The 23,345-nt window shown below is 42.2% G+C and overlaps 2 protein-coding genes across 2 annotated transcripts; both read left to right on the forward strand.

Annotated features, from left to right (window-relative positions):
* Nucleotides 1-433: 433 nt before the first annotated feature.
* Nucleotides 434-12,075, forward strand: slc25a43 (solute carrier family 25 member 43). Its single transcript, XM_029662002.2, has 5 exons — nt 434-898; nt 1,928-2,169; nt 2,439-2,611; nt 5,602-5,736; nt 6,271-12,075. Exons 1-5 carry the CDS (start codon nt 627-629, stop codon nt 6,472-6,474), a joined length of 1,026 nt encoding a protein of 341 aa, XP_029517862.1. The 5' UTR covers nt 434-626; the 3' UTR covers nt 6,475-12,075.
* A 1,583-nt stretch (nt 12,076-13,658) lies between these two features.
* slc25a5 (solute carrier family 25 member 5) lies at nt 13,659-16,158 on the forward strand. Its single transcript, XM_029662003.2, has 4 exons — nt 13,659-13,880; nt 14,815-15,298; nt 15,415-15,555; nt 15,695-16,158. The coding sequence occupies exons 1-4, from the start codon at nt 13,770-13,772 to the stop codon at nt 15,850-15,852; spliced, it is 894 nt and encodes a 297-aa protein (XP_029517863.1). The 5' UTR covers nt 13,659-13,769; the 3' UTR covers nt 15,853-16,158.
* Nucleotides 16,159-23,345: the final 7,187 nt, after the last annotated feature.

The following is a 23,345-nucleotide window of genomic DNA, read 5'->3' on the forward strand; positions in this document are numbered from 1 at the left end:
TGTGTGGGTGAAGGGCGGTTGGTCATTCTATCGATTTATGACATTATTCTGGTGAGCAAGGGTTTATGTAGTATTCTAGGGCAAGATATAATGACAGAAGATACGCTGCATGTAACTAGGATATAGACAAGTTGACTAACAAATAGGGTACAAAAATGTCGGAAATTATATGCGTAAACATATCTACAGTAAATCAGGCAACAAAATAAAAACGCACCGCTGTCAAAAAATTATTCCGCCGTCTCTGACTGTAGCCTACAGAGCATTTCATAAATTAGAGGGTTAGGGTCGGGTGCAGGCCTCAGATTTTCACTGTATCACATAGTCAGGCGGTTGCGGATTGGTTAGCAATTGCGGGTGAACAAACAGCTGACCCGCGCACCACTAGTAACGTTAGCCTACATATATACATTAATAGCCAAACATTTTCCTGGAAAGAGAACCGTAGACGTCCCCATGCCCAGTGCACGCAGTACCTCCTCCCCTCAGAGCAACGTGACAGGAATCAGGACACCGGATGATAAACAATATGTGCTGCTGGTCCTACATACAATATAGACCTACCGATGAGGTAGCAGCATCGGCTGAGGAAAATTGGTTACATAAATGACATATTCAGAGTAATAATGGCAACAGTTAAACCAGATGACAGACTGACAAGTTCTCAGGGCTTCATGTGCGTTGGTTTTGCGGGAGTTTTCAGTAAAACTGTCACGTCGCCCCTGGAGGTGGTGAAAATCAAGAGTCAAGTGGGCACATTTCACTGTAAAAAAGGCTTTCTCCACAGCTTTCTTGTAGTCTACCAGAAAGAAGGCATACGAGGATTTTGGAAGGGGAACCTCGTCTCCTGTCTCCGCCTGTTTCCTTACAGCGCCGTCCATTTGTCAACATACAAACAGTGAGTGAATAAGCAATTCGGTGTGTTGTTTCTGAGTTATGAAAACGTTAATCTTAGACAAGTAGCTACGTTGCTACTATCTAGCTATAACGTTACAGCTAGCTAGCAGTATAGTTAATTTAATTATCATGCTAGTTGGCTATATTCAACCAGGCTGATACTGTCTTTTGTCCCAAACACCCTACGTCTTTATACTGGGTTGACATATTTGCAAATACATATTATGATTACTTAGGCGTCTTCTGCGGAACTGGTATAGCTAACGTTAGTGCCACACATTTCTATCCAATTCACTTCCGTTGTTTTTAAGATTCTTGTGAGACACGCCTTCTATCATTGTCCAATCAGACTGCTCTTAAAACTCATCCGAGTATGGTGTCACTTCATATCCAAACAAACGCAGAGGTAGTCATGTCTAACTTCTTGACGTTTATGGTTGTTGTACTCCCATTCGACCATGCCATGGTAACTGAGGATATATGGTACATGGTGTTTTCTAATTCTAGCGCTGACAGTAAGACCTCACGCGTCAGTGCATGGGCACATGTAAACACGAACCCTGCCCCGCTCGCCAGGGAAATGTTATGTACATCGTGTTCCAAGAAAAGGGCAGCTCCTCTCCTTTCTTGACTCAAAGTGAATATTTATTAAGTCAAGTTTGCCAGACTTTATGGCTGTTTATTAAATATCAGATGAGATTTACTGCGGCTCTACTTCGACACCCATCTTAATTTTCGGACGTATGGTAGTGGGTTCTCAATGGAGAACATCACTATGAAACATACATTTGAACGGTTCTTGAATTAGATGCTCAGTCTGTTACAGTTATATAACATACAGTTACTTACTACTAGAATTTCTGGCAGAATCTTGAAAAACCTGTAGCCATAATAATGCATATATTCACTGGCTGTACCTGCCTCATGAATAACGTATGCAACGATGAAAGTAAATATATTTTCAGATAGGCTCCTTTTATAAAGATAATTAAGAACCAAAACATTGACCTCTGTGTTCTTGACTTTCCAGGATCGTCCACCTCCATATGGATGAATTGGGCTACGTCTCTCAGTGGAGGGCCATTTTTGCTGGTGGGCTAGCTGGTATAAGTGCAGCGCTGGCCACGTACCCTCTGGAGGTGGCAGAGACCCACCTCATAGCTCAGAACTGCAGAGAGCCTACCTACAGGGGGGTGGTCCATACGCTTTCCAAGATATACCAGACCGAAGGCCTTCGAGCACTCTACAGGGGCTTCTCTCTCACAATCCTCGGTACGCACTTATCTCTGTATACTACAGAAATGTGGAGAAAGATATTCTTAAGAAAAGCCAAACAATGATTTAGTATAACTTGTTGTATCACTCTACATAAAGTTTGTCTAGTCTTCTTACTTGTGAAACACATTTCTTACAGATTATAGGGCTTTCATTGTTGTTTGAAATTTGGAACAGCCAAACAGAGAATATTTATATCATGATGATACGTTTTTCTATGGGGCAGTGTTGACCTAGCTAGTAACTGTGGATCTATTCTGCTACAGGTGCATTTCCCTTCTCTATTGGTTGCTATGCAGTCTACATCAACTTGGACAAGCTGTGGCGGAAGCCCCAATTCCGGTTCACAGCCTTACAGAACTTCATCAATGGCTGCATAGCCGCAGGAGTGGCCCAAACCCTCTCCTACCCCTTTGAAACTGTGAAAAGGAAAATGCAGGTAAGTGCGCTCAACTCATTGGGCCATTATATGAGACACACCCAGTTTGGTAATATCACATCAGTCCATATGGTGGTGCATTTGTACACATTTTTACCGGTACCTTTGACAAGTACATGCAGGCAGTAAAAAACTTGTCCTTACACAGCAAAACACTTGCCCTTGATAAAGTAGCCTACCAGTGGATGTGTTTTTTTTTTCTACTTTCTAAACAAAATGCAACATACAAGCTTAGAAAATAGCCAAAAAAGATAGTTTAAACTTTCAAAGCGTGACTAAGACTAATAATTAATCTTCATAGACTTTAAACTACAATAACTGACCATAGTTATTGGCACATACCATACATTGGGCTGATGTATGAGTTCATGTCTCCCCTCACATGTCCTTCTCTGTATGTATGAGAGGACACAGGGTTCAATAGGACTTCTATGAAGGACAGAATACTACATCCGTTTTTATCAATTTATTATTAGTGACCACAAGGTGCTGTGGCAGCTGAGAATGTGAATGCTGTTCAGGGTCTGCCTGCGCTATAGAGAATCTCTCTAAATATAGCTGACAGCTATCACACAGTGGACAAAGCACCGTCTCACTCCATAAGACAAACTGCACCTCTCTTTAATTCCCTCTGTCTAGTTTCAGACACACAGAATTAAAAATATATTTTGTTCATGTTTTGTATAGAAGTATATCAGATTTTTTGGGGGCCTAAACAAGAAGTTCAATTAGAAACGGATGACACAACCCACAAGCAAATATTTTTAAGGAAGCTTAAAGCATGGGTGCAGTTCTTGTTTCTTCAGCCAGCCAGTAACATAGCATTTCCTTAACAAACTCAGCCTGTCGTGACTGGAAGTGTGTTGTCTTTGGGGGATGGTTATTCTCATGGATTAAAGAGCAATTATCGTAAATTCATAAAATCATTCCATTCATTCCATAGTCTCTCTCCCCACATAAAAAATACTACAGTTTACTATAGAACACTATATTACTTACTATGGAATTCTATAGTACATTTATTTATTTATTTAACTAGGCAAGTCAGTTAAGAACATTCTTTTAAGAACATTCTTATTTACAATGACGGCCAAACCCGGACGACGCTGGGCCAATTGTACGCCACCCTATGGTCGGGTGTGATATAGCCTGGAATTGAACCAGGGACTGTAGTGACACCTCTTGTACTGAGATGCAGTGCCTTAGACCACTGCGCCAGTACACTGTAGAATACTACACTACACCCTTGTATCCCTCATCATGTAGTGCTTTCGTTAGAATTTTTACATCGATTGGACTGCTAGATAGCTTTGTCGATGCAGAAATTAGATCAAAACGGATTTAAGTTTTCCTGCATTAAAATCACCGACCACTAGGAGTGCTCCCTTTGGATGAGCTTTTTCTTGTTGACTTACAGCCATATATACAGTTGAAATCAGATGTTTACATACACCTTAGCCAAATACATTTAAACTCAGTTTTTCACAATTCCTGACATTTAATCCTAGTAAAAAGTCCATGTTTTAGGCCAGTTAGGATCACCACTTTATTTTAAGAATGTGAAATGTCAGAATAATAGTAGAGAGTGATTTATTTCAGCTTTTATTTCTTTCATCACATTCCCAGTGGGTCAGAAATGTACATACACTCAATTAGTATTTGGTAGCATTGTCTTTAAATTGTTTAACATGGGTCAAACGTTTTGGGTAGCCTTCCACAAGCTTCCCTTTTTCCTCCAAACATAACGATGGTCATTATGGCCAAACAATTCTAATTTTATTTCATCAAACCAGAGGACATTTCTCCAAAAAGTACGATCTTTTACACCCATGTGCAGTTGCAAACTGTACTGGCTTTTTTATGGCGGTTTTGGAGCAGTGGCTTCCTCCTTGCTGAATGGCCTTTCAGGTTATGTTGATATAGGACTCGTTTCACTGTGGATATAGATACTTTTGTACCTGTTTTCTCCAGCATCTTCACAAGGTCCTTTGCTGTTGTTATGGGATTGATTTGCACTTTTCGCACCAAAGTATGTTTATCTCTATGAGACAGAATGTGTCTCCTTCCTGGCGGTATGACAGCTGCGTGGTCCCATGGTGTTTATACTTGCGTACTATTGTTTGTACAGATGAATGTGGTACCTTAAGGCATTTGGAAATTGCTCACAAGGATGAACCAGACTTGTGGAGGTCTACAGTCTTGGTTGATTTCTTTTTATTTTCCCATGTTGTCAAGCAAAGAGGCACTGAGTTTGAAGGTAGGCCTTGAAATACATCCACAGGTACACCTCCAATTGACCCAAATGATGTCAATTAGCCTACCAGAAGCTTCTAAGGCACAGTCAACTTAGTGTATGTAAACTTCTGACCCGCTGGAATTGTGATTAAGTGAAATAATGTCTGTAAACAATTGTTGGAAAAATTACTTGTCATGCACAAAGTAGATGTCCTCACCGACTTAGTTTGTTAACAAGAAATTTGTGGAGTGGTTGAAAAACTAATTTCAATGACTCCAACCTGAGTGTATGTAAACTTCCGACTTTAACTGTAGTTTGTTGAGTGCAGTCTTAGCTATACATCTCAGCGCCATTCTTTATACTACAGTCATGTCTGCAAAAACACGACAGTAAATAGTCATGTCCGCAAAAACACTACAGTAAATAATACAGTATACTACAGTCATGTCTGCAAAAAAACTACAGTAAATAGTAATTTCTGCAAAAACACTACAGTAAATGCTACAGTAAAGTCTGCAAAAAAACACTACAGTGAATAATATAGTAATACTACAGCATTTTCATGTGGGTCACTACTTAGATCAGATGCTTATGAGTTTGTCCCAAATATCTGTCATTCATTTATCCTAAATGCATTTATTTTATACTGGTGCACTCTAGGGTCACTTTCCTAGTAACTGGAAATCTCTCACGACATAATGGAGTGTCAAAACTCATCTATTCAGGAATGTTTGTCCTCTCTTTCTCTCGCCAGGCCCAGAACCCTCGGCTCCCCCATTATGGCGGCGCTGATATCCACTTCACTGGAATGTTGGACTGCTTCAGGCAGGTGATCAGAAACAAGGGCATCCTGACACTGTGGAGTGGCATCACAGCCAACATGGTCAAGGTAGGACCACCTGAGTCATGTTCCCATTTTTTAAAATACTTTAGCCTATTACTGTAATGATTTATTGCGCTCTACCCCCGACCCTCTACCAGTCCTCCTCAGTCTTGTCTGCTGTAGATATAATGCAGTAATAGATATAGTAATATACAGCCAATGCACATTTATCAAACAATGCCATTTTTATATCAGAGTGAAACAGTAGAATGGCCCATAACTTGGGAGATGGACCTTGAGAGAGATGTGCTTTGTGGGTAATTTATAACAGGGTTATTGCAAGCTGGCAGATGTGGGTCGGATCCTAGAACAGCATACAGTGCTCTCATCTATCATCTCCAAATGGCTTTTCATGATGGCAATGGAGTTGTTTCTTTTACTGGTCTAAAATCTCCTCTCATAATCAGTCTACCAAGTAAATTGTGTACTTTGTGGAAAAGAAGATCATAACCAGGTCCTACTACCAGGGCAGATTTGAACCTAGCTCTTCACATTTTATAGAGCCCCTTCAAAAGCAATTTATCTGTTTGTCCTCCTCAGATTGTTCCATACTTTGGCCTTCTCTTCAGCTGCTTTGAGATGTGCAAGCAGGTCTGTCTGTACCGCAACGGGTACATTGTGTCTCCATTGAGCTATAAGTTGGCACCAGGCGTGGACCAGAGCATGGGCCCTACTGAGGTGGAAGAGGTGAAACAGTACCTGAAGAATAGGAAGTTTCAGTCACAGCAAGGAAGTCGCTGGTGAAACTGGTGTAACAAAACCTGCAGAAGGGGATGATGACCATTGGTATAGGAACGTGTCTGAACTATCAAAAAGAGTCAGGAATATTTGTTGGAATGCAATACTTTGAAGATGACAATTTGGTTGATGCCAGGTCTTTTACAGCTTTGTGAATTAGTAACCATTTCAGAATCGGAGGTAGATCCATTGATAGACAATCATGCTGTATTGTTTTTTAAAGTTGCAATGCAATCATAGGAATTGTACTTTTATACTTAAACACATGGATTTTTTTTTACTGTTTTGTTCAGAGCAAGGTTATGGTATTTTCTAACGTTGTTATACAGTTTGACAGTATTTGATACTATTGCACTCATTCCGCTCCAGCCATTACCAGGAGCTCCTCTTCCCCAATTCAGGTGCCACCAACCTCCTGTGTAATATGGTCGGCCTTACGTAAAGGTCATGAAGAGGAACACAAAGCACAAACCTGTTATAAGATGGAATTAGCTTACTAATGCCAATTAATGTTTTTCATTGTGTACATTAGGTTGTAATGACTATTTTAACAGACTTGGGTATATCATATTTATATGCCTTAAAGTTTCCATATTTATTATAAGTCTTATTTCACTGACTGTTTTAATTATGCGTGGTAGTTATTCACCCAAAGGATCTGATTGTGTCCTAGCCACTTATCAGTCACTAACTTTCATAGCACATACAGTATGTATCATTGTGTTGTGAATCTAGCAATAAGATTGTAACTGAAGCACACCAATGTCAAGTTTACGTGTACTGTATACGGTATGTAATACATTGGATTGATGAAACAATGCAAATCTCTGTTTTAGATTGAGATGATTCAGAATCATTGAAGTGAAATGTACTTGAACAGTCATTGTAATGGCTGAGATTTGTACTGTACATCAAAGCACAATTAGAGAAGTGAAAGAGGTGGCCTGAGAGGGGCTGATATGCGGGCACCCTGACAAAACTACACTAGATATAAGTATGTGGACACCCCTTCAAATGAGTGGATTCGGCTGTTTCAGCTACACCTGACAGGTGTATAAAATTGAGCACACAGCCATACAGTCTCCATAGACAAACATTGGCAGTAGAATGGCCTTACTGAAGAGCTCAGTGATTGTTAACGTGGCACCGTCATAGGATGCCACCTTTCCAAAAAGTCAGTTCATCAAATTTCTGCCCTGGTTAACTGTAAGTGCTGTTGTTGTGAAGTGGAACTGACTAGGAGCAACAACGGCTTAGCCACGAAGTGGTAGGCCACAGAATGGGACTGCCAAGTGCTGAAGCGTGTAAAAAATGGTCTGTCCTCGGTTGCAACACTCACTACCGAGTTCCAAACTGCCTCTGGAAGCAACCAGTTTGTTGGGAGATTCATGAAATGGGTTTCCATGGCCGAACAGCAACACACAAGCCTAAGATCACAATGCCAAGCGTCCGCTGGGGTGGTGTAAAGCTTGCCGCCGTTGCACTCTGGAACAGTGGAAACGTGTTCTCTGGAGTGATCAATCACGCTTCACCATCTGGCACTCGACGGACGAATCTGGGTTTGGCAGATGCCAGGAGAACGCTCCAGTGAAGCGAAATCTTAACACTACTGCATACAATGACATTATAGTCGATTCTGTGCTTCCAACTTTGTGGCTACTGTTTGGGGAAGGCCCTTTCCTGTTTCAGCATGTTAATGCTCCTGTGCACAAAGCAAGCTCCATACAGAAGTGATTTGTTGAGATCTGTGTGGAAGAACTTGACAGGCCTGCACAGAGCCCTGACCTTAACCCTATCGAACACCTTTGGGATGAATTGGAATGCCGACTGCGAGCTAGGCCATTCAGCTCGTGGCTGAATGGAAGCAAGACCATGCATCAATGTTCCAACATCTAGTGGAAAGTCTTCGCAGAAGAGTGGAGACTGTTATAGTATCAAAGGGGGGACCAACTCCATATTAGTGCCCATGATTTTGGATTGAGATGTTCGACTAGCAGGTGTCCACATACTTTGTAGTGTATCACAGCGATGCCCAGTGAGGTGAGCTTACCAGACAAGCTAAATGCCTTCTATGTTTCGCAAGCAACCCTGAACCAAGCATGAAAGCACCAGCTGTTTCGGATAAATGTGTGATCACATTCTCCGTTGTCAATGTAAGACTTTTAAACAGGTTAACATTCACAAGGCCACAGGGCCAGACAGCATACCAGGACACATACTCAGAGCATGCACTGACAAGCTGGCAAGTGTCTTCACTGAAAGTTTCAACTTCTCCTTGGCCCAGTCTGTAATACCTACATGTTTCAAGCAGACCACCATAGTCCCTGTGCCAAAGAGCGCCAAGGTAACCCGTCTAAATGACTATTGCCCTGTAGAACTCACATCTATAGATATTAAACGCTTTTAAAGGCTGGTCATGGCTCACATCAACACTATCATCCCAGACATCTTGGACCCACTACAATTCGCACACTTCCAACAGATCCACCGATGACACAATCTATATTGCACCCCACACTGCCCTCTCCCACCTCAACAAGAGAAACACCTATGTGAGAATGCTGTTAATTGACTACAGCTCAGCATTAATAACGATAGCTCATCACTAAGCTAAGGACCCTGGGACTGACCACCTCCATCTGAAACTGGACCCTGGACTTCCTGACGAGCCACCCTCGGGTGGTGAGTGTAGGCAACAATACATCCGCCATGCTGACCCTCAACACGGGGGCCCCTCAGGAAGTCCAGGGTCCAGTTTCAGATTAGTCCCCTCCTGTACTCCCTGTTCACCCTAAGACTGCTTGGCTGCGCACAACTCCAACACCATCATTAAGTTTGCTGATGGCACGACGGTGGTAGACCTGATCACCGATCACGATGAGACAGCCTATAGGGAAGAGGTCTGAGAACTGGCAATGTGGTGCCAGGACAACATCTCTCCTTCAACATCAGCAAGACAAAGGAGCTGATCATGGACCACAGGAAAACGGAGAGCCAAGCACGCCCCCATCCACATTGACAGGGTTGTAGTGGAGCGGGTCGAGAGCTTCAAGTTCCTCAGTACATCACTAAGGATCTATCATGGTCCACACACACACACACACACACACCTGACAACACCTCATCCCCCTCAGGAGGTGGAAATGATTTGGCATGGGCCCTCAGATCCTCAAAACGTTCTACAGCTGCACCATTGAGAGCATCTTGACTGGCTGCATCACCGCTTGGTATGGTAAATGCTTGGCGTCCAACCGCAAGGCCCTACAGAGGGTAGTGCGTTCAGCCCAGTACATCACTGGGGCCGAGCTCCCTGCCATCCAGGACCTCTATACCAGGTGGTGTCAGAGGAAGGCCCTAAAAATTGTCAAAGCCACCCAAGTCATAGACTGTTGTCTCTGCTACCGCACGGCAAGCGGTACCAATGCACCAAGTCTGGAACCAACAGGACCCTGAACAGCTTCTACCCCCAAGCCATATGACTGCTAAATAGTCCGTTCTGGTAGATATTTGGTTAAAGCTACAATATACAACTTTTTGGGCAACCCCACAAAATGCACATAGAAATGTGAGTTATAGATCTGTCATACTCATTGAAAGCAAGTCTAAGAAGCAGTAGACCTGTTCTATGTGAGATATTTCTATGCTGTTCCTAGGCCGTCATTGTAAATAAGAATTTGTTCTTAACTGACTTGCCTAGTTAAATAAAGGTTAAATGAAAAAAATTGTACAATGATACTCAACACAATGAATGCTTGTTTTGTCACAAACTGAAATTAGGCGAACTTTTAGAATATTAGCAACCAGGTAATTGCGGAGAGATTTCTGCATAGTGCATCTTTAACTATCTGAATTGACCCTTTTTGGACATTTATTTGTATTTTTTAATAATCTCATACGCTGCTGTTACTGTTTTTATTTACTATCCTGTTGCTTAGTCACTTTATTCCTAGATTTTGTACATATCTACCTCCAATTACCTCGTACCCCTGCACATCAACTCGGTATTGGTACCCCGTGCATATAGCCAAGTTATCATTACTCATTGTGTATTTATTATTACTTTTATTATTGTGTTATTACTTTTCTATTATCTCTTTTCTTTCTCTGCATTGTTGGGAAGTGCCGGTAAGGATGTAATTCACTGTTCAAATTTTATTGGTCACATACATATGGTGAGCAGATGTTATTGCGAGTGTAGCGAAAATACGTAAAATTATTAGTGCCATTATTAAAGTGACTAGTGTTCCATTTATTAAAGTGGCCAGTGATTACAAGTCTGTATGTAGACAGCAGCCTCACTGTGCTAGTGATGGCTGTTTAACAGTCTGATGGGCTTGACATAGAAGCTGTTTTTCAGTCTCGGTTCCAGCTTTGATGCACCTGTACTGACCTCGCCTTCTGGATGGTAGCGGGGTGAACAGGTAGTGGCTCCGGGTGGTTGTTGTTCTTGATGATCTTTTTGGCCTTGCTGTGACATCGGGTGCCGGAGGGCAGGTAGTTTGTCCCCAGTGATGCGTTGTGCAGACCGCACCACCCTCTGGAGAGCCCTGCGGTTGTGGGCGGTGCAGTTGCCATACCAGACGATGATGCAGCCGACGGGATGCTCTCAATTGTGCATCTGTAAAACTCTGTCTGGGTTTTAGGTGACATGCCAAATTTGCGCCTTCTTCACCACACTGTCTGTGTGGACTATTTGTTTGTCTGATCAAGTCAAATCTGATAAAATCAAGCCTACTACTGTTGTTGTCGTCTGCAAACTTGATGTTTAAGTTGGAGGCTTGCATGGCAACGCAGTCATGGGTGAACAGGGAGTACAGGAGAGGGCTGAGCACGTACCCTTGTGGGGCCCCAGTGTTGAGGATCAGCGAAGTGGAGATGTTTCCAACGTTCACCACCTGGGGTTGGCCCATCAGGAAGTCCAGGACCCAATTGCATAGGGTGGGGTTGAGACCCAGAGCCTCAAGCTTAATGATGAGCTTGGAGGGTACTATGGTGTTGAATGCTGAGCTATAGTCAATGAACAGTATTCTTACATAGGTATTACTCTTGTCCAGATGGGATAGGGCAGTGTGATGGGGATTGGACCTATTGGGGCGGTCAGCAAATTGAAGTGGGTCTAGGGTGACGGATAAGGTGGAGGTGACATGATCCTTGACTAGTCTCTCAAAGCACTTCATGATGACAGAAGTGAGTGCTACGGGGTGATAGTCATTGGTCTGCGCATGCTCTGTGGACACGGCTAGGGATGCCTTCTGGGGTCTCCTATTCCATCGGCTATGTATTATCCTCAAAGCGGGCAAAGAAGGTGTTTAGTTTGTCTAGAAGCAAGACATCGGTGTCTGCGATGTGGCTTGTTTTCCTTTTGTAGTCCGTGATTGTCTGTAGACCCTGCCACACTTCTTGTGTCTGACCCATTGAATTGCGACTCCACTTTTTTTCTATATTGACATTTTGCCTGTTTGATTGCCTTGCGGAGGGAATGATTACTCTGTTTGTATTCTGCCATATTCCCAGTTGCCTTGCCATGGTTAAATACGGTGGTACATTTGTAAGTCTACGCCTGTTGTTTATGAAGAATGCGATGAATAAAATTGTATTTGAATTCAATTAATTTGCTAAACAATGTGGCTTTCCTGAATATGAGTTGACAATGTATGTTCGAATGACAACACAACTGTTTGTACTTATACAAAGGTTCTGAATGGAGCAATTGCACCATCATTATCATATTTGGCAAGACATTACATTCAGAAAACCGTCTCTTATGGAAATGTTGAATACAGATAACAGATTGATTGTTCACATGTAGTTCTTTCATGATTTCTATCTCAAAGGCTCTGAGCGGTGCACTCTGAGAAACCCCTAGTCTGGTGACTGTAACCTGATCTGCTAGTTCCCCTAGTCCCAGCTGAACTCACCACTACCACCTTACTACAGTAGGCCAATGTCATACAAGAAAGACAGTAACATTTTATTTTCCCAAAAGATGTAGGATGTTGAATGGATATTTGAGGAGCAGATCCATTCTTTTTTTTCTTCCCAAGGAAGTTTGATCACAGGACTGACTATCATTATCGTTATTGTCACTTAATTGTAAGACTAAGATAAGTTGTGTCAATGTAATAATAATATAACATCATTATGCCAATTATATCAATTATAATATCATTTGATCTGCTTGATCGTTGTATATAATCTAAAAAGGAATTCTATCTCAAATAAAATTTTATTGGTTACATACACATATTTAGCAGATTCTATTTTGGGTGTAGCGAAATGCTTGTGTTTCTAGCTCCAACAGTGCAGTATTATCTAACAATTCACAACAATATACACATGTAAAAGAATGGAATTAAAAAATATATAAATAGATAGTGAGAAAATGCAGAGTTAAGGACATTTTAACCTGGTAGTGAAATGGATGACCTTTTCCCCCCTATAAGTAAGCACCCTCTCACAGCTGATCATTAACTCAGAGTAGACAGGAGTTTCAGCCAAAGATGATGGATCACTCAGGCCTATACCATTGAAAATAATGGTTTGTTTCTGTTTACTTTAGGGGGGTGGCTCTCCCATAGGCACCAATGCCATTGCAACTGGGTCTAGTATACTCAGGCTGCGTTTACACACGTAGCCCAATTCTGATATTTTTCCCACTAAATTGACTTAACCAATCAGAGCTGATCTGATTGTTCAAAAGACCAATTAGTGGGAAAAAAATGTCAGAATTGGGTTGCCTGTGTAAACGCAGCCTTCATCTTCTGTCTGTTTCAGCTACTCCAAGCTTCCATGCTTTTCACATATGACCTTGGGTCCAGAACTCACGCACAATCAAGGTGTGTCAAGTGTCATTCACAACCATGTAGCCTACTTAGCCAGCAACCTATTGAATGACATCACTCAAAATTAACTATTTTAAACCTTGGATAACTTTAATGTTATCACATGTAATATTATAGGCCCGTCTTTCATGTATGATATTAATTAAAATGTTTATTTTGAAAGAAATAAATACTCTTGGACACAGGCCAACAACACAGCTGAATTCATGAAGGCAGGACAAATCTCTCAGGCCAGGGGACGTTCATAAAAACATCGTCTCCGCCCACTAAATCCACCAGCGCACCAATGGCATGCCGCCTTTCAGCTCCCGCTTTGTCTCGCGAACACAGTGGTATTAAATCCGCTCTCAACTAAAAGTATCGGCCATTTCGACTGAGCCGGCATACCTCAATACCTCAGCAGTCTTTGGTAGAGCGGGAAGGTTTCCGTGTATCAACGTCCCGGATAACAACACAAAAATGAATGAGACCGTCGTCTCGTTCGCTAAGGACTTCTTGGCTGGTGGTATTTCCGCTGCCATCTCCAAAACAGCTGTAGCTCCTATTGAAAGAATCAAGCTTCTGCTTCAGGTAAGTTTGACTGGCTTTTCAGAAATTAACTTTAGCTATAGTAACGTTATAGTACTGTAACGTTACTAACGTTAACACCGATTGAAAGGGATTCGTTTGGTACTAGCTGGTTAAGTTACTAACGTAACTCCTCTCGTAAATGCCATTTAGTTTCTATTTTTTTTTAACCTGGGTTACCTAGTTAACTCACTCCTGTAACTTAGCTAATGTCATTGGTGCCTTGCAAGGTTGAAAAGATGCGAGTGACTCGTCCATTTTGGTTCATCTTGGGACTGTCAGTTCAGCAGCAAACCGGTGTCTGGGTATTTGGCTAACGTTAACTACTTTGCCTGCTGCAAATTACAAACGTTATTATGCAACCATGTAACGTTGAGTTTTTAAAGACTCCTTATGTGTCATGCTCATTGTCATTCCTACTTACTAGTTATTTGTTCACGAGCTAGCTTGGACATTGAACGTCGTTGTGTCCTCCGTCATCAAATTACGTAACTAGCGGTTACTAGGCCCGAGAAGTTGCCAAGGTCGTAGCAAGGGGAGGCTTCATCCTGTGTTTAGATGAGGCCTAGCGAGAACCAATCTAGTGCTGAGGAGGCGCGTCGTTATGGTGAATGGAATGTGGAAAGGCAAAGTGCTTGGTGCTGATGGACAACGTTGCCTAGCTTGCTTCTTGTCTACATGATTTTAGCTACTATTAGCTGTGTATCCACAATGTTGCCAACATTAAATTACAATGACTGGTATTGTTAGGGGTGTTGGCTTATTTAGTTGACCTAGTTGGCTAAAGACATTGAATGCTTGAAGCATACCTATTACACTTTTATTGATACAGGTAGGCCTTGTCCTCTATCTTTGTCATTAAACTGCTGTTTCCTTTTCTCTTTAAAAATATTGTATGAAGACTGAGTGTTGGCTTTTGATGTGTTTGTGAATACAGGTGCAACATGCTAGCAAACAGATCACCGTTGACAAGCAGTACAAGGGTATCATGGATTGCGTCGTCCGTATCCCCAAGGAGCAGGGCTTCCTGTCGTTCTGGAGAGGCAACTTGGCCAACGTCATCAGATACTTCCCCACTCAGGCCCTCAACTTTGCATTCAAGGACAAATACAAGCAAATATTCCTGGATGGTGTGGACAAGAAACAGTTCTGGAGGTACTTCGCTGGTAACCTGGCCTCTGGTGGTGCTGCTGGCGCTACCTCCCTCTGTTTTGTGTACCCCCTCGACTTTGCCAGAACCCGACTGGCTGCTGATGTCGGCAAGGCCGGTGCTGGGCGTGAGTTTAACGGCCTGGGCGACTGCTTGAAGAAGATCTACAAGGCTGATGGTCTGAAGGGCCTGTACCAGGGATTCTCTGTGTCGGTCCAGGGCATCATAATCTACAGGGCATCTTACTTTGGTGTCTATGACACAGCCAAGGGTGAGTCCATGGACTACTCTGAGCACAGGCCTCATTCCTCATGTCTGAGAAGAACTGCAAGTGTGTTTGTTTCACAAATCTTAAAGCCTGTTTTAATCTGCTTGGTTTCTCTGTAGGCATGCTGCCAGATCCCAAGAACGCAAGCATCTTGGTCAGCTGGGCCATCGCTCAGTCTGTGACTGCAGTTGCTGGTCTTACATCCTACCCCTTCGATACCGTCCGTCGCCGTATGATGATGCAGTCTGGACGTAAAGGAGGTAATTTAACTTTTGAACACTTGTCTGTATTTTAGTTTAAAGTTATTTATTCACTGTCATGCTATTCACCAACAGTGGGCAACTGCTTGAGAAACATTCAGCCAAGGCAGAGGTATGACCTGTTGCTTTTGTTTTGCAGGTGACATTATGTACACTGGCACCATTGACTGTTGGAAGAAGATTGCGAAGGATGAGGGCGGCAAGGCCTTCTTCAAAGGAGCCTGGTCCAATGTTCTCCGAGGCATGGGTGGTGCCTTCGTGCTGGTCTTGTACGATGAGTTGAAGAAGGTCCTCTAAACTATTTTTAGATGTCTCCCCATAAATGTTTAAACTGTAACATAACTTGTACATTTGGAAGGACTGTCAAATTCCGCCTTATTTATAGGGACCAACTAGTATGTTTGTGCTAGTTGTACTGGAGAAATCGGTTTTGCGCTTTTAATTTGCCCAATGTTTTTCTGTTTTCCCCCCCAGAATGTCATTCCCATTTAAAAAAAAAAAAGTTACTATGCCAGGTCTTCAAATGTCAACCTGTTTCATCCGGCTGGCCTGTTTCTAGTCAATACTGTAAAAATAAAGGCAACCTACTGAATGAACCTACAATGAGCTTTCCACTTGGTTTGTGTTTCTTTGGCAGTAGCATCACTGAATGGCATGTAGTGTTACTCCTGGATTCTCCCTGGTGTGGTTTCTCTTGAGAGCCAGCTGGTGTCTTATTCGTTGAGGTGTAATCTTAAGAGCTGGGTTGTCCTTGACAGTTATGGTTGGGCTCCAGCCAAAGTCAGCTGACTGGCGCTTGGACTGGGTGTGTGTAATCTATAAACTGGTGATAAGGTTCTAAACATGGATGGTGAGAAAGAAACTGCTACAGAATCTTGTGGCATGAAGTTGATGGCTTGTTCTTACCTGGCTCAAAATGCATATTTGAGTAAATTCTGCTCAAACGAAGTAACTGACATCCACTTCTGAGAGGAATGCTAGGATTATCTGTTGCGAAGTGGATTACTTCAGGCATCTAAATATACTCTTCGTTCTCTCAAGCTGGGTGCTGGACCGTTACCTGTATGCGGAGCAAACTGTTTATAAAATGACAATCCTGCTCAAAGATCGACGTTGAACTTGAGTTTGACTGGGTGCCAATCTACACTGCTCCAGCAAATAGACTGTAGAGAAGGAAACTCAACCCTCCCTTTTAGAGTAGTTAGCTGAACGTCAGAATAAAGTACTAGGAAATGGTGGGTGCTGACATGTTAAATCTGAGACTCGATCCTGCACTAGTGGTATTGCTGAGAAATTCCTCCAGATCGCAGCAGCTGTTAAATGGGAGCCTATCCAAACTCATGTCATCAAGAAGTCAGAATGCGCCTTAACAGTGTAGTTGTGAAAAGTTAAGACTTCGGTACATCAGTGTTGGCTGCAATATCCGGTTGTAATCCTGTCCTTGGGCTACTTTCACCAGCTAATGTCAACTACCGGAGTAGGCAGGCCAATGTCATGCTCTTTGCAGACATGGTATTGTCTACAATGTTCTTCAATGGAGGACACTCTTAATTTAGCTCTCAGTGCCTCTCAGATTACACATGATTTACCCAGCAGGGTATGGAGTACCTAATCTTCCTTGGGCTGATGAGAGTTAGGAAGTCATCCTTGGCATCAGCATTGCTTTAGTGACACACCAAATATGGTCCTGACTGGTGGTAACTTCAGGTGTTTCAGCACGCCCTTTCCACTTCTGCATCATTACAGCTGAACTAGGAGGCATATGTGAGTTGCTTAGGTAACACCCATTTGAGGTCATTGGTGAGAGCTCAGATAAGCATGCTTTCAGTAGTACCACACCTTTGGACTTCTAAACTTCAGTGTCTTATGGTCTATTGCAGATTGAAAGCGAACCACACTAAGACCAATATTACAATTACTCGCAGCATGGGCTGTTATGTAAGAGGCAGATTATTGCAGTGAGGTTATTTACAGGTGAAACTGGTTTGATCTGCCCTTAACTGGTGTCAACCTAATGTCAAAGAACAGAGCCTGCTGATGGATCACGTGGTTTTAGCAAACTCTGCTGCGGTTTCATAATCCTTTCCTGCTGAATGACGTCATTTACACGTCTCTGCTCGTCACTGAAATGAAAGGAATGTGATTATGGAACCGCAGCATTGGTTTCAAATCAGATCGATATATTTTTTAATCTATATATATCCAATTAGCTGCTTCACTACAGCACCTTAGACTTAAGTAAATACATCTAAAAACATGAGAAACACTGGATAAGAGCCAGGAAGTGCTCATTTAGACTACTTAGTTAATATTTTAATTATACTCCATATTTAAAATGGCATTTTGAATGTTAAACATCACGTAGGATCTGAACGTCTTTTTATGCACCGTTTTACCATTGCCAGTATGGTTTATGGTTACCTGCCAGCTCATCGAAATGCAGCGAGTGCCATCATGTGGTGATTCTGTTATTTGCGTTTTATCTATTCCCTTTACACACTGTTGGTAGAGTGGGTCACCAACAACAAAATCGTCAATGGAGCAAAAGCATTCCTTGTCATTTCGCATTTTATTTCTATGATAAATCTATAGCGCTCAAATGAAATTCCTTGAGAGCAATTTTTTGGTTTTTAAATTTATATCATTTTACAAAGTCATGACAAAACAATGGTCCTTAGTTTTTGAGTTATGATAAAGAGGTGTGCTAGTGAGGTATCTTATTGAGAAAGGTATAGTTAGTGTGTAACAGATTCCCAGGATTTGGTATGCTTAATGCGGCCATTAAGCATACCAAATTTTAAAAACCATGCTTCAGGTTTCCGGGAAGCTGCACTTGTACAACTGTTCATTTAGCCATAACACCTAATTGTTTTCATAGGTCAGATCAGTACCCAGTTCAGGCTGCACATCCTGAACAGTCTCAGATCTCTGTTTGGCATTACACTTGCAATTTGTGGATAATTAAACAAAAATACAGCACAGGCTTGGATCCACCAAGGGGGGAAAAAGTGTCATTATGGTCGTAATATCCAATTAACTTTAAAACATTGATGGGAAAACATAAGGATTTTTTGGGGGGAAAAACAAAGATGTTATCCCCCTGTATGTGAATGTACTACTAGACATGGATTTATATGGTATTACAGCCTAACCGAGGTAAAATCTGATTTATTGGATATTTGGTTCTCTCAATAGCTATTGAACCAAGCATGCCATGACTATGAAGATGGTATTTTCTGAATCGGGTGGATGGAGAACAATCCACTTTTTAAATATTTTATTACTATAAAAATATATACTGAATCGGGGGAAGATTTACATTTTTTTGTTTTCCATTCTCCCCTGATTGAGAGTATCCTTTTCAAAGTCATGCTTTGTGACCCCCTCCCCAAATACAACATATACAAAAGTATGTAGACACCTCTTCAAATTAGTGGATTCATTGCTGACAGGTGTATAAAATCGAGCACACAGCCATGCAATCTCCATAAAGAAACATTGGCAGTAGAATGGCCTTCCTGAAGAGCTCAGTGACTTTCATAGGATGCCACCTTTCCAACAAGTCAGTTCGTCAAATCTGCCCTGCTAGTGCTGCCCCCGGTCAACTGTAAGTGCTGTTATTTTGAAGTGGAAAGTCTAGGAGCAACAACAGCTCAGCCACAAAGTGGTAGGCAACACAAGCTCACAGAACAGGACCATCGAGTGCTGAAGCGCGTAGCGAGTATAAATCGTCTGTCCTCGGTTGCAACACTCACTACCAAGTTCCAAACTTCCTCTGGCAGCAACGTCAGCACAATAACTGTTTGTCGGGAGCTTCATGTAATGGGGTTCCATGGCCGAGCAGCCGCACACAAGCCTAAGATCACCATGCGCAATGCCAAGCGTCGGCTGGAGTGGTGTAAATATCGCCACCATTGGACTATGGAGCAGTGAAAACGCGTTCTCTCAATTAATGAATCACGCTTCACCATCTGGCAGTCCGATAGATGAATCTGGGTTTGGTGGATACCAGGAGAACACTACCTGCCCCAATGCATAGTGCCAACTGTAAAATTTGGTGAAGGAGGAATAATGGTCTGGGGCTGTTTTTCATGGTTTGGGCTAGGCCCCTTAGTTCCAGTGATGGGAGAGCTTAACCCTACAGCATACAATTACATTTTAGATTCTGTTCTTCCAACTTTGTTTGTCAGTTTTGGGAAAGTCCTTTCCTGTTTCATGACAATGACCCCGTGCACAAAGCGAGATCCAAACAGAAGTGGTTTGTCGAGATTGGTGTGGAAGAACTTGACTGGCCTGCACAGAGCCCCTGATCTTAACCCCATCGAACAACTTCAGGATGAATTTGAACGCTGACTATCCTCCTGATTCCTGCTTACAAGTAAAAATGAAAGCAGGAAACATCTCCAATCAAAAATCAAATCTAGAATCGGCTTTCTATTTCGCAACAAAGCCTCCTTCACTCACGCCGCCAAACTTACCCTAGTAAAACTGACTATCCTACCGATCCTCGACTTCGGCGATGTCATCTACAAAATAGCTTCCAACACTTTACTTAGCAAACTGGATGCAGTCTATCACAGTGCCATCCGTTTTGTTATCAAATCACCTTATAACACCCACCACTGCGACCTGTATGCTCTAGTCGGCTGGCCCTCGCTACATATTCATCGCCAGACCCACTGGCTCCAGGTCATCTATAAGTCTATGCTAGGTAAAGCTCCGCCTTATCTCAGTTCACTGGTCACGATAACAACACCCACCCGTAGCACTCGTTCCAGCAGGTATATCTCACTGATCATCCCCAAAGCCAACACCTCATTTGGCTGCGTTTCCTTCCAGTTCTCTGCTGCCAGTGACTGGAACAAACTGCAAAAATCGCTGAAGTTGGAGACTTTTATTTCCCTCACCAACTTTAAACATCAACTATCTGAGCAGCTAACCGATCGCTGCAGCTGTACATAGTCAATCTGTAAATAGCCCACCCAATCTATCTACCTCATCCCCATACTGTTTTTATTTTATTTACTTTTCTGCTCTTTTGCACACCAGTATCTCTACTTGTACATCATCATATGCTCATTTATCACTCCAGTGTTAATCTGCTAAATTGTAACTATTCTTTCCTATGGCCTATTTATTGCCTACCTCCACATGCCTTTTGCACACACTGTATATTGACTTTATTTTTTCTACTGTGTCATTGATTTGTTTATTGTGTTATTGGCTTGTTTATTGTTTACTCCATGTGTAACTCTGTGTCACACTGCTTTGCTTTATCTTGGCCAGGTCGCAGTAGCAAATGAGAACTTGTTCTCAACTAGCCTACCTGGTGAAATAAAAAATAAATAAAGACTCCAGCCACTCTAGTAATAGACTGTTACTTTTACTTTTATTTCTTATTCTTATCTGTATTTTTTTTAAACTGATTTTTTGGTTAGGGGCTCGTAAGTAAGCATTTCACTGTATGGTCTACACAACATTTGATTTGAGCCGGGCCTAATCACCCAACATCAGTGACCGACCTCACTAATTATCTTGTAGCTGAATGGAAGCAAGTCCCTGCAGAAATGTTCCAACATCTAGTGGAAAGCCTTACCAGAAGAGTAGAGGCTGTTATAGCAGCAAAGGGAGAACCAATTCCATATTAATGACCATGATTTTGGAATGAGAAGTTCGACAAGCAGATGTCCACATACTTTTGGTCATGTAGTGTATATACAGCAAATTCTGAAAGTATTCAGACCCCTTTACTTTTTCCACATTGTTACATTACAGCCTTATTCTAAAAAATATTACATTGTTTTTTTCCCTCATCAATCCACACAATACTCCATAATGACAAAGTGACAACAGGTTTTTTGAATTTTTTGCAAATTTAATACAAATTCCCCACAGATCTGGGGAAGGGTACCAAAACATTTCTGCAGCATTGAAGGTCCCCAAGAACACAGTGACCTCCATCATTCTTAAATGGAAGAAGTTTGTAACCACCAAGACTCTTCCTAGAGTTGGCCGCCTGGCCAAACTGAGCAATCGGGGGAGAAGGGCCTTGGTCAGGGAGGTTACCAAGAACCCGATGGTCACTCTGACGGAGATCTGGAGTTCTTCTGTGGAGATGGGAGAATATTCCAGAAGGACAACCATCTCTGCAGAACCACCAATCAGGCCTTTATGGAAGTGGCCAGACAGAAGCCACTCATTAAAGGCACATGACAGCCCGCTTGGAGTTTGCCAAAATGAACCTAAAGGACTCCCAGACCATGAGAAACAAGATTATCTGGTCTGATGAAACCAAGATTGAACTCTTTGGCCTGAATGCCAAGCGTCTGGAGGAACCTTGCACCATCCATACGATGAAGCATGATGGTGGCAGCATCATACTGTGGGGATGTTTTTCAGCGGCAGGGACTGGGAGACTAGTCGGGATCAAGATGAACGGAGCAAAGTACAGAGAGATCCTTAATGGAAACCTGCCCCAGAGCACTCAACCTCAGACTGGGGAGAAGGTTCACCTTCCAACAGGACAACAATCATAAGTAGACGGCCAAGACAATGCAGGAGTGGCTTTGGGACAAGTCTTTGAATGTCCTTGAGTCGCCCAGCCAGTGCCCGGACTTGAACTCGATCAAACATCTCTGGAGAGATCTGAAAATAGCTGTGCAGCGACACTCCCCTTACAAGAATGGGAGAAAGTCCCCAAATACAGGTGTGCCAAGCTTGTAGCATCATATCCAAGAAGACTTGAGGTTGTAATCAGTACCAAACATGCTTCAACAAAAGTACTGGGTAAAGGGTCTGAATACTTATGTAAATGGGACATTACAGTTTGTTGTGTTTATTTTTCATACATTTGCAAAAATGTGAAAAAAACTGTTTTTGCTTTGTTTTTATGGATATTTGTTTTAAGAGAGAGCGATAAAACCCTTTTTTTACACAAACCAAAAAGGTCCACACGTCATATAGAATATACCATCTTTATAGTCATGGCATGCTTGGTTCAATAGCTATTGACGAGAGAAACCGGAATATCCCATACAAAACACATTTTACCTAGGTCTCTGACCTAGAGGTCCAGAATTTAAGTACTCACCCGGGGGATCACTGGATTAAGCCCCAGTCCATCTGTTCCAAGTTTGTGGTAGGCAAAAAAAAAACTCGTGGTTAAAAAAAAAGTGAAAGAAATTGAGCCGGGAAAAATGTGATCTTAAATGTTTTAGTTGTGTTGTTTTCCATTCGCCTCTGAAAAACATGTGGCGCATGCTACACCAGAATTACCTTTGTCAATCGTTTTAAATAATTTTTTCATTTTAACAAATCTTGGCAAGCTCAGTTGATCCAACTATGGCCAATAAATAGCATGCCATGCCATAATCAGTTGCAGATACCCAAAGAGTAAAAAGCATCACTCTGACCAATCAGTGCCCTCCTCTGGGTGCACATTTTTTTTTCTTCTTAATGTCTTTTTTTTTCTTTCAAGACGACGATCAAGCAAGTTGAAATGGCTTTTGCCATATCTCCATGAATTAATGTTTTTGTTAATAAAGATATATATTTTAAGGCTGAAAAGCTACGAATGGAAACTTCGTAGTGGAAGGAATGTTACTGGTGTCTTGCAAAGATAGAAAATGTACATTTTGCGCTTCTCTCTCGCCATGATTATTGGGCTTGTTTGGTATTTCTCGGACTGCGGACAGGTTGTGGCTCAAATAGTTTTGTGTTTACTATTTTGGCCATCAACCCCTAATTTCTTCATAAAGACCGGGCGGGAAAGCGGCACTCAAACATACGAT

Source organism: Oncorhynchus nerka, linkage group LG6 (assembly GCF_034236695.1).
Source record: "Oncorhynchus nerka isolate Pitt River linkage group LG6, Oner_Uvic_2.0, whole genome shotgun sequence".
Taxonomy (NCBI): Eukaryota; Metazoa; Chordata; class Actinopteri; order Salmoniformes; family Salmonidae; genus Oncorhynchus; species Oncorhynchus nerka.

Bases quoted from the DNA above. Each gene is read 5' to 3' on its own strand.
- slc25a5 (XM_029662003.2), top strand. From the start codon at position 13,770: ATGAATGAGACCGTCGTCTCGTTCGCTAAGGACTTCTTGGCTGGTGGT. The intron at 13,881-14,814 runs GTAAGTTTGACT...TTGTGAATACAG, and splicing joins GAATCAAGCTTCTGCTTCAG to GTGCAACATGCTAGCAAACA. The intron at 15,299-15,414 runs GTGAGTCCATGG...GTTTCTCTGTAG, and splicing joins TGTCTATGACACAGCCAAGG to GCATGCTGCCAGATCCCAAG.
- slc25a43 (XM_029662002.2), top strand. From the start codon at position 627: ATGGCAACAGTTAAACCAGATGACAGACTGACAAGTTCTCAGGGCTTC. The intron at 2,170-2,438 runs GTACGCACTTAT...ATTCTGCTACAG, and splicing joins CTTCTCTCTCACAATCCTCG to GTGCATTTCCCTTCTCTATT. The intron at 2,612-5,601 runs GTAAGTGCGCTC...TTCTCTCGCCAG, and splicing joins CTGTGAAAAGGAAAATGCAG to GCCCAGAACCCTCGGCTCCC.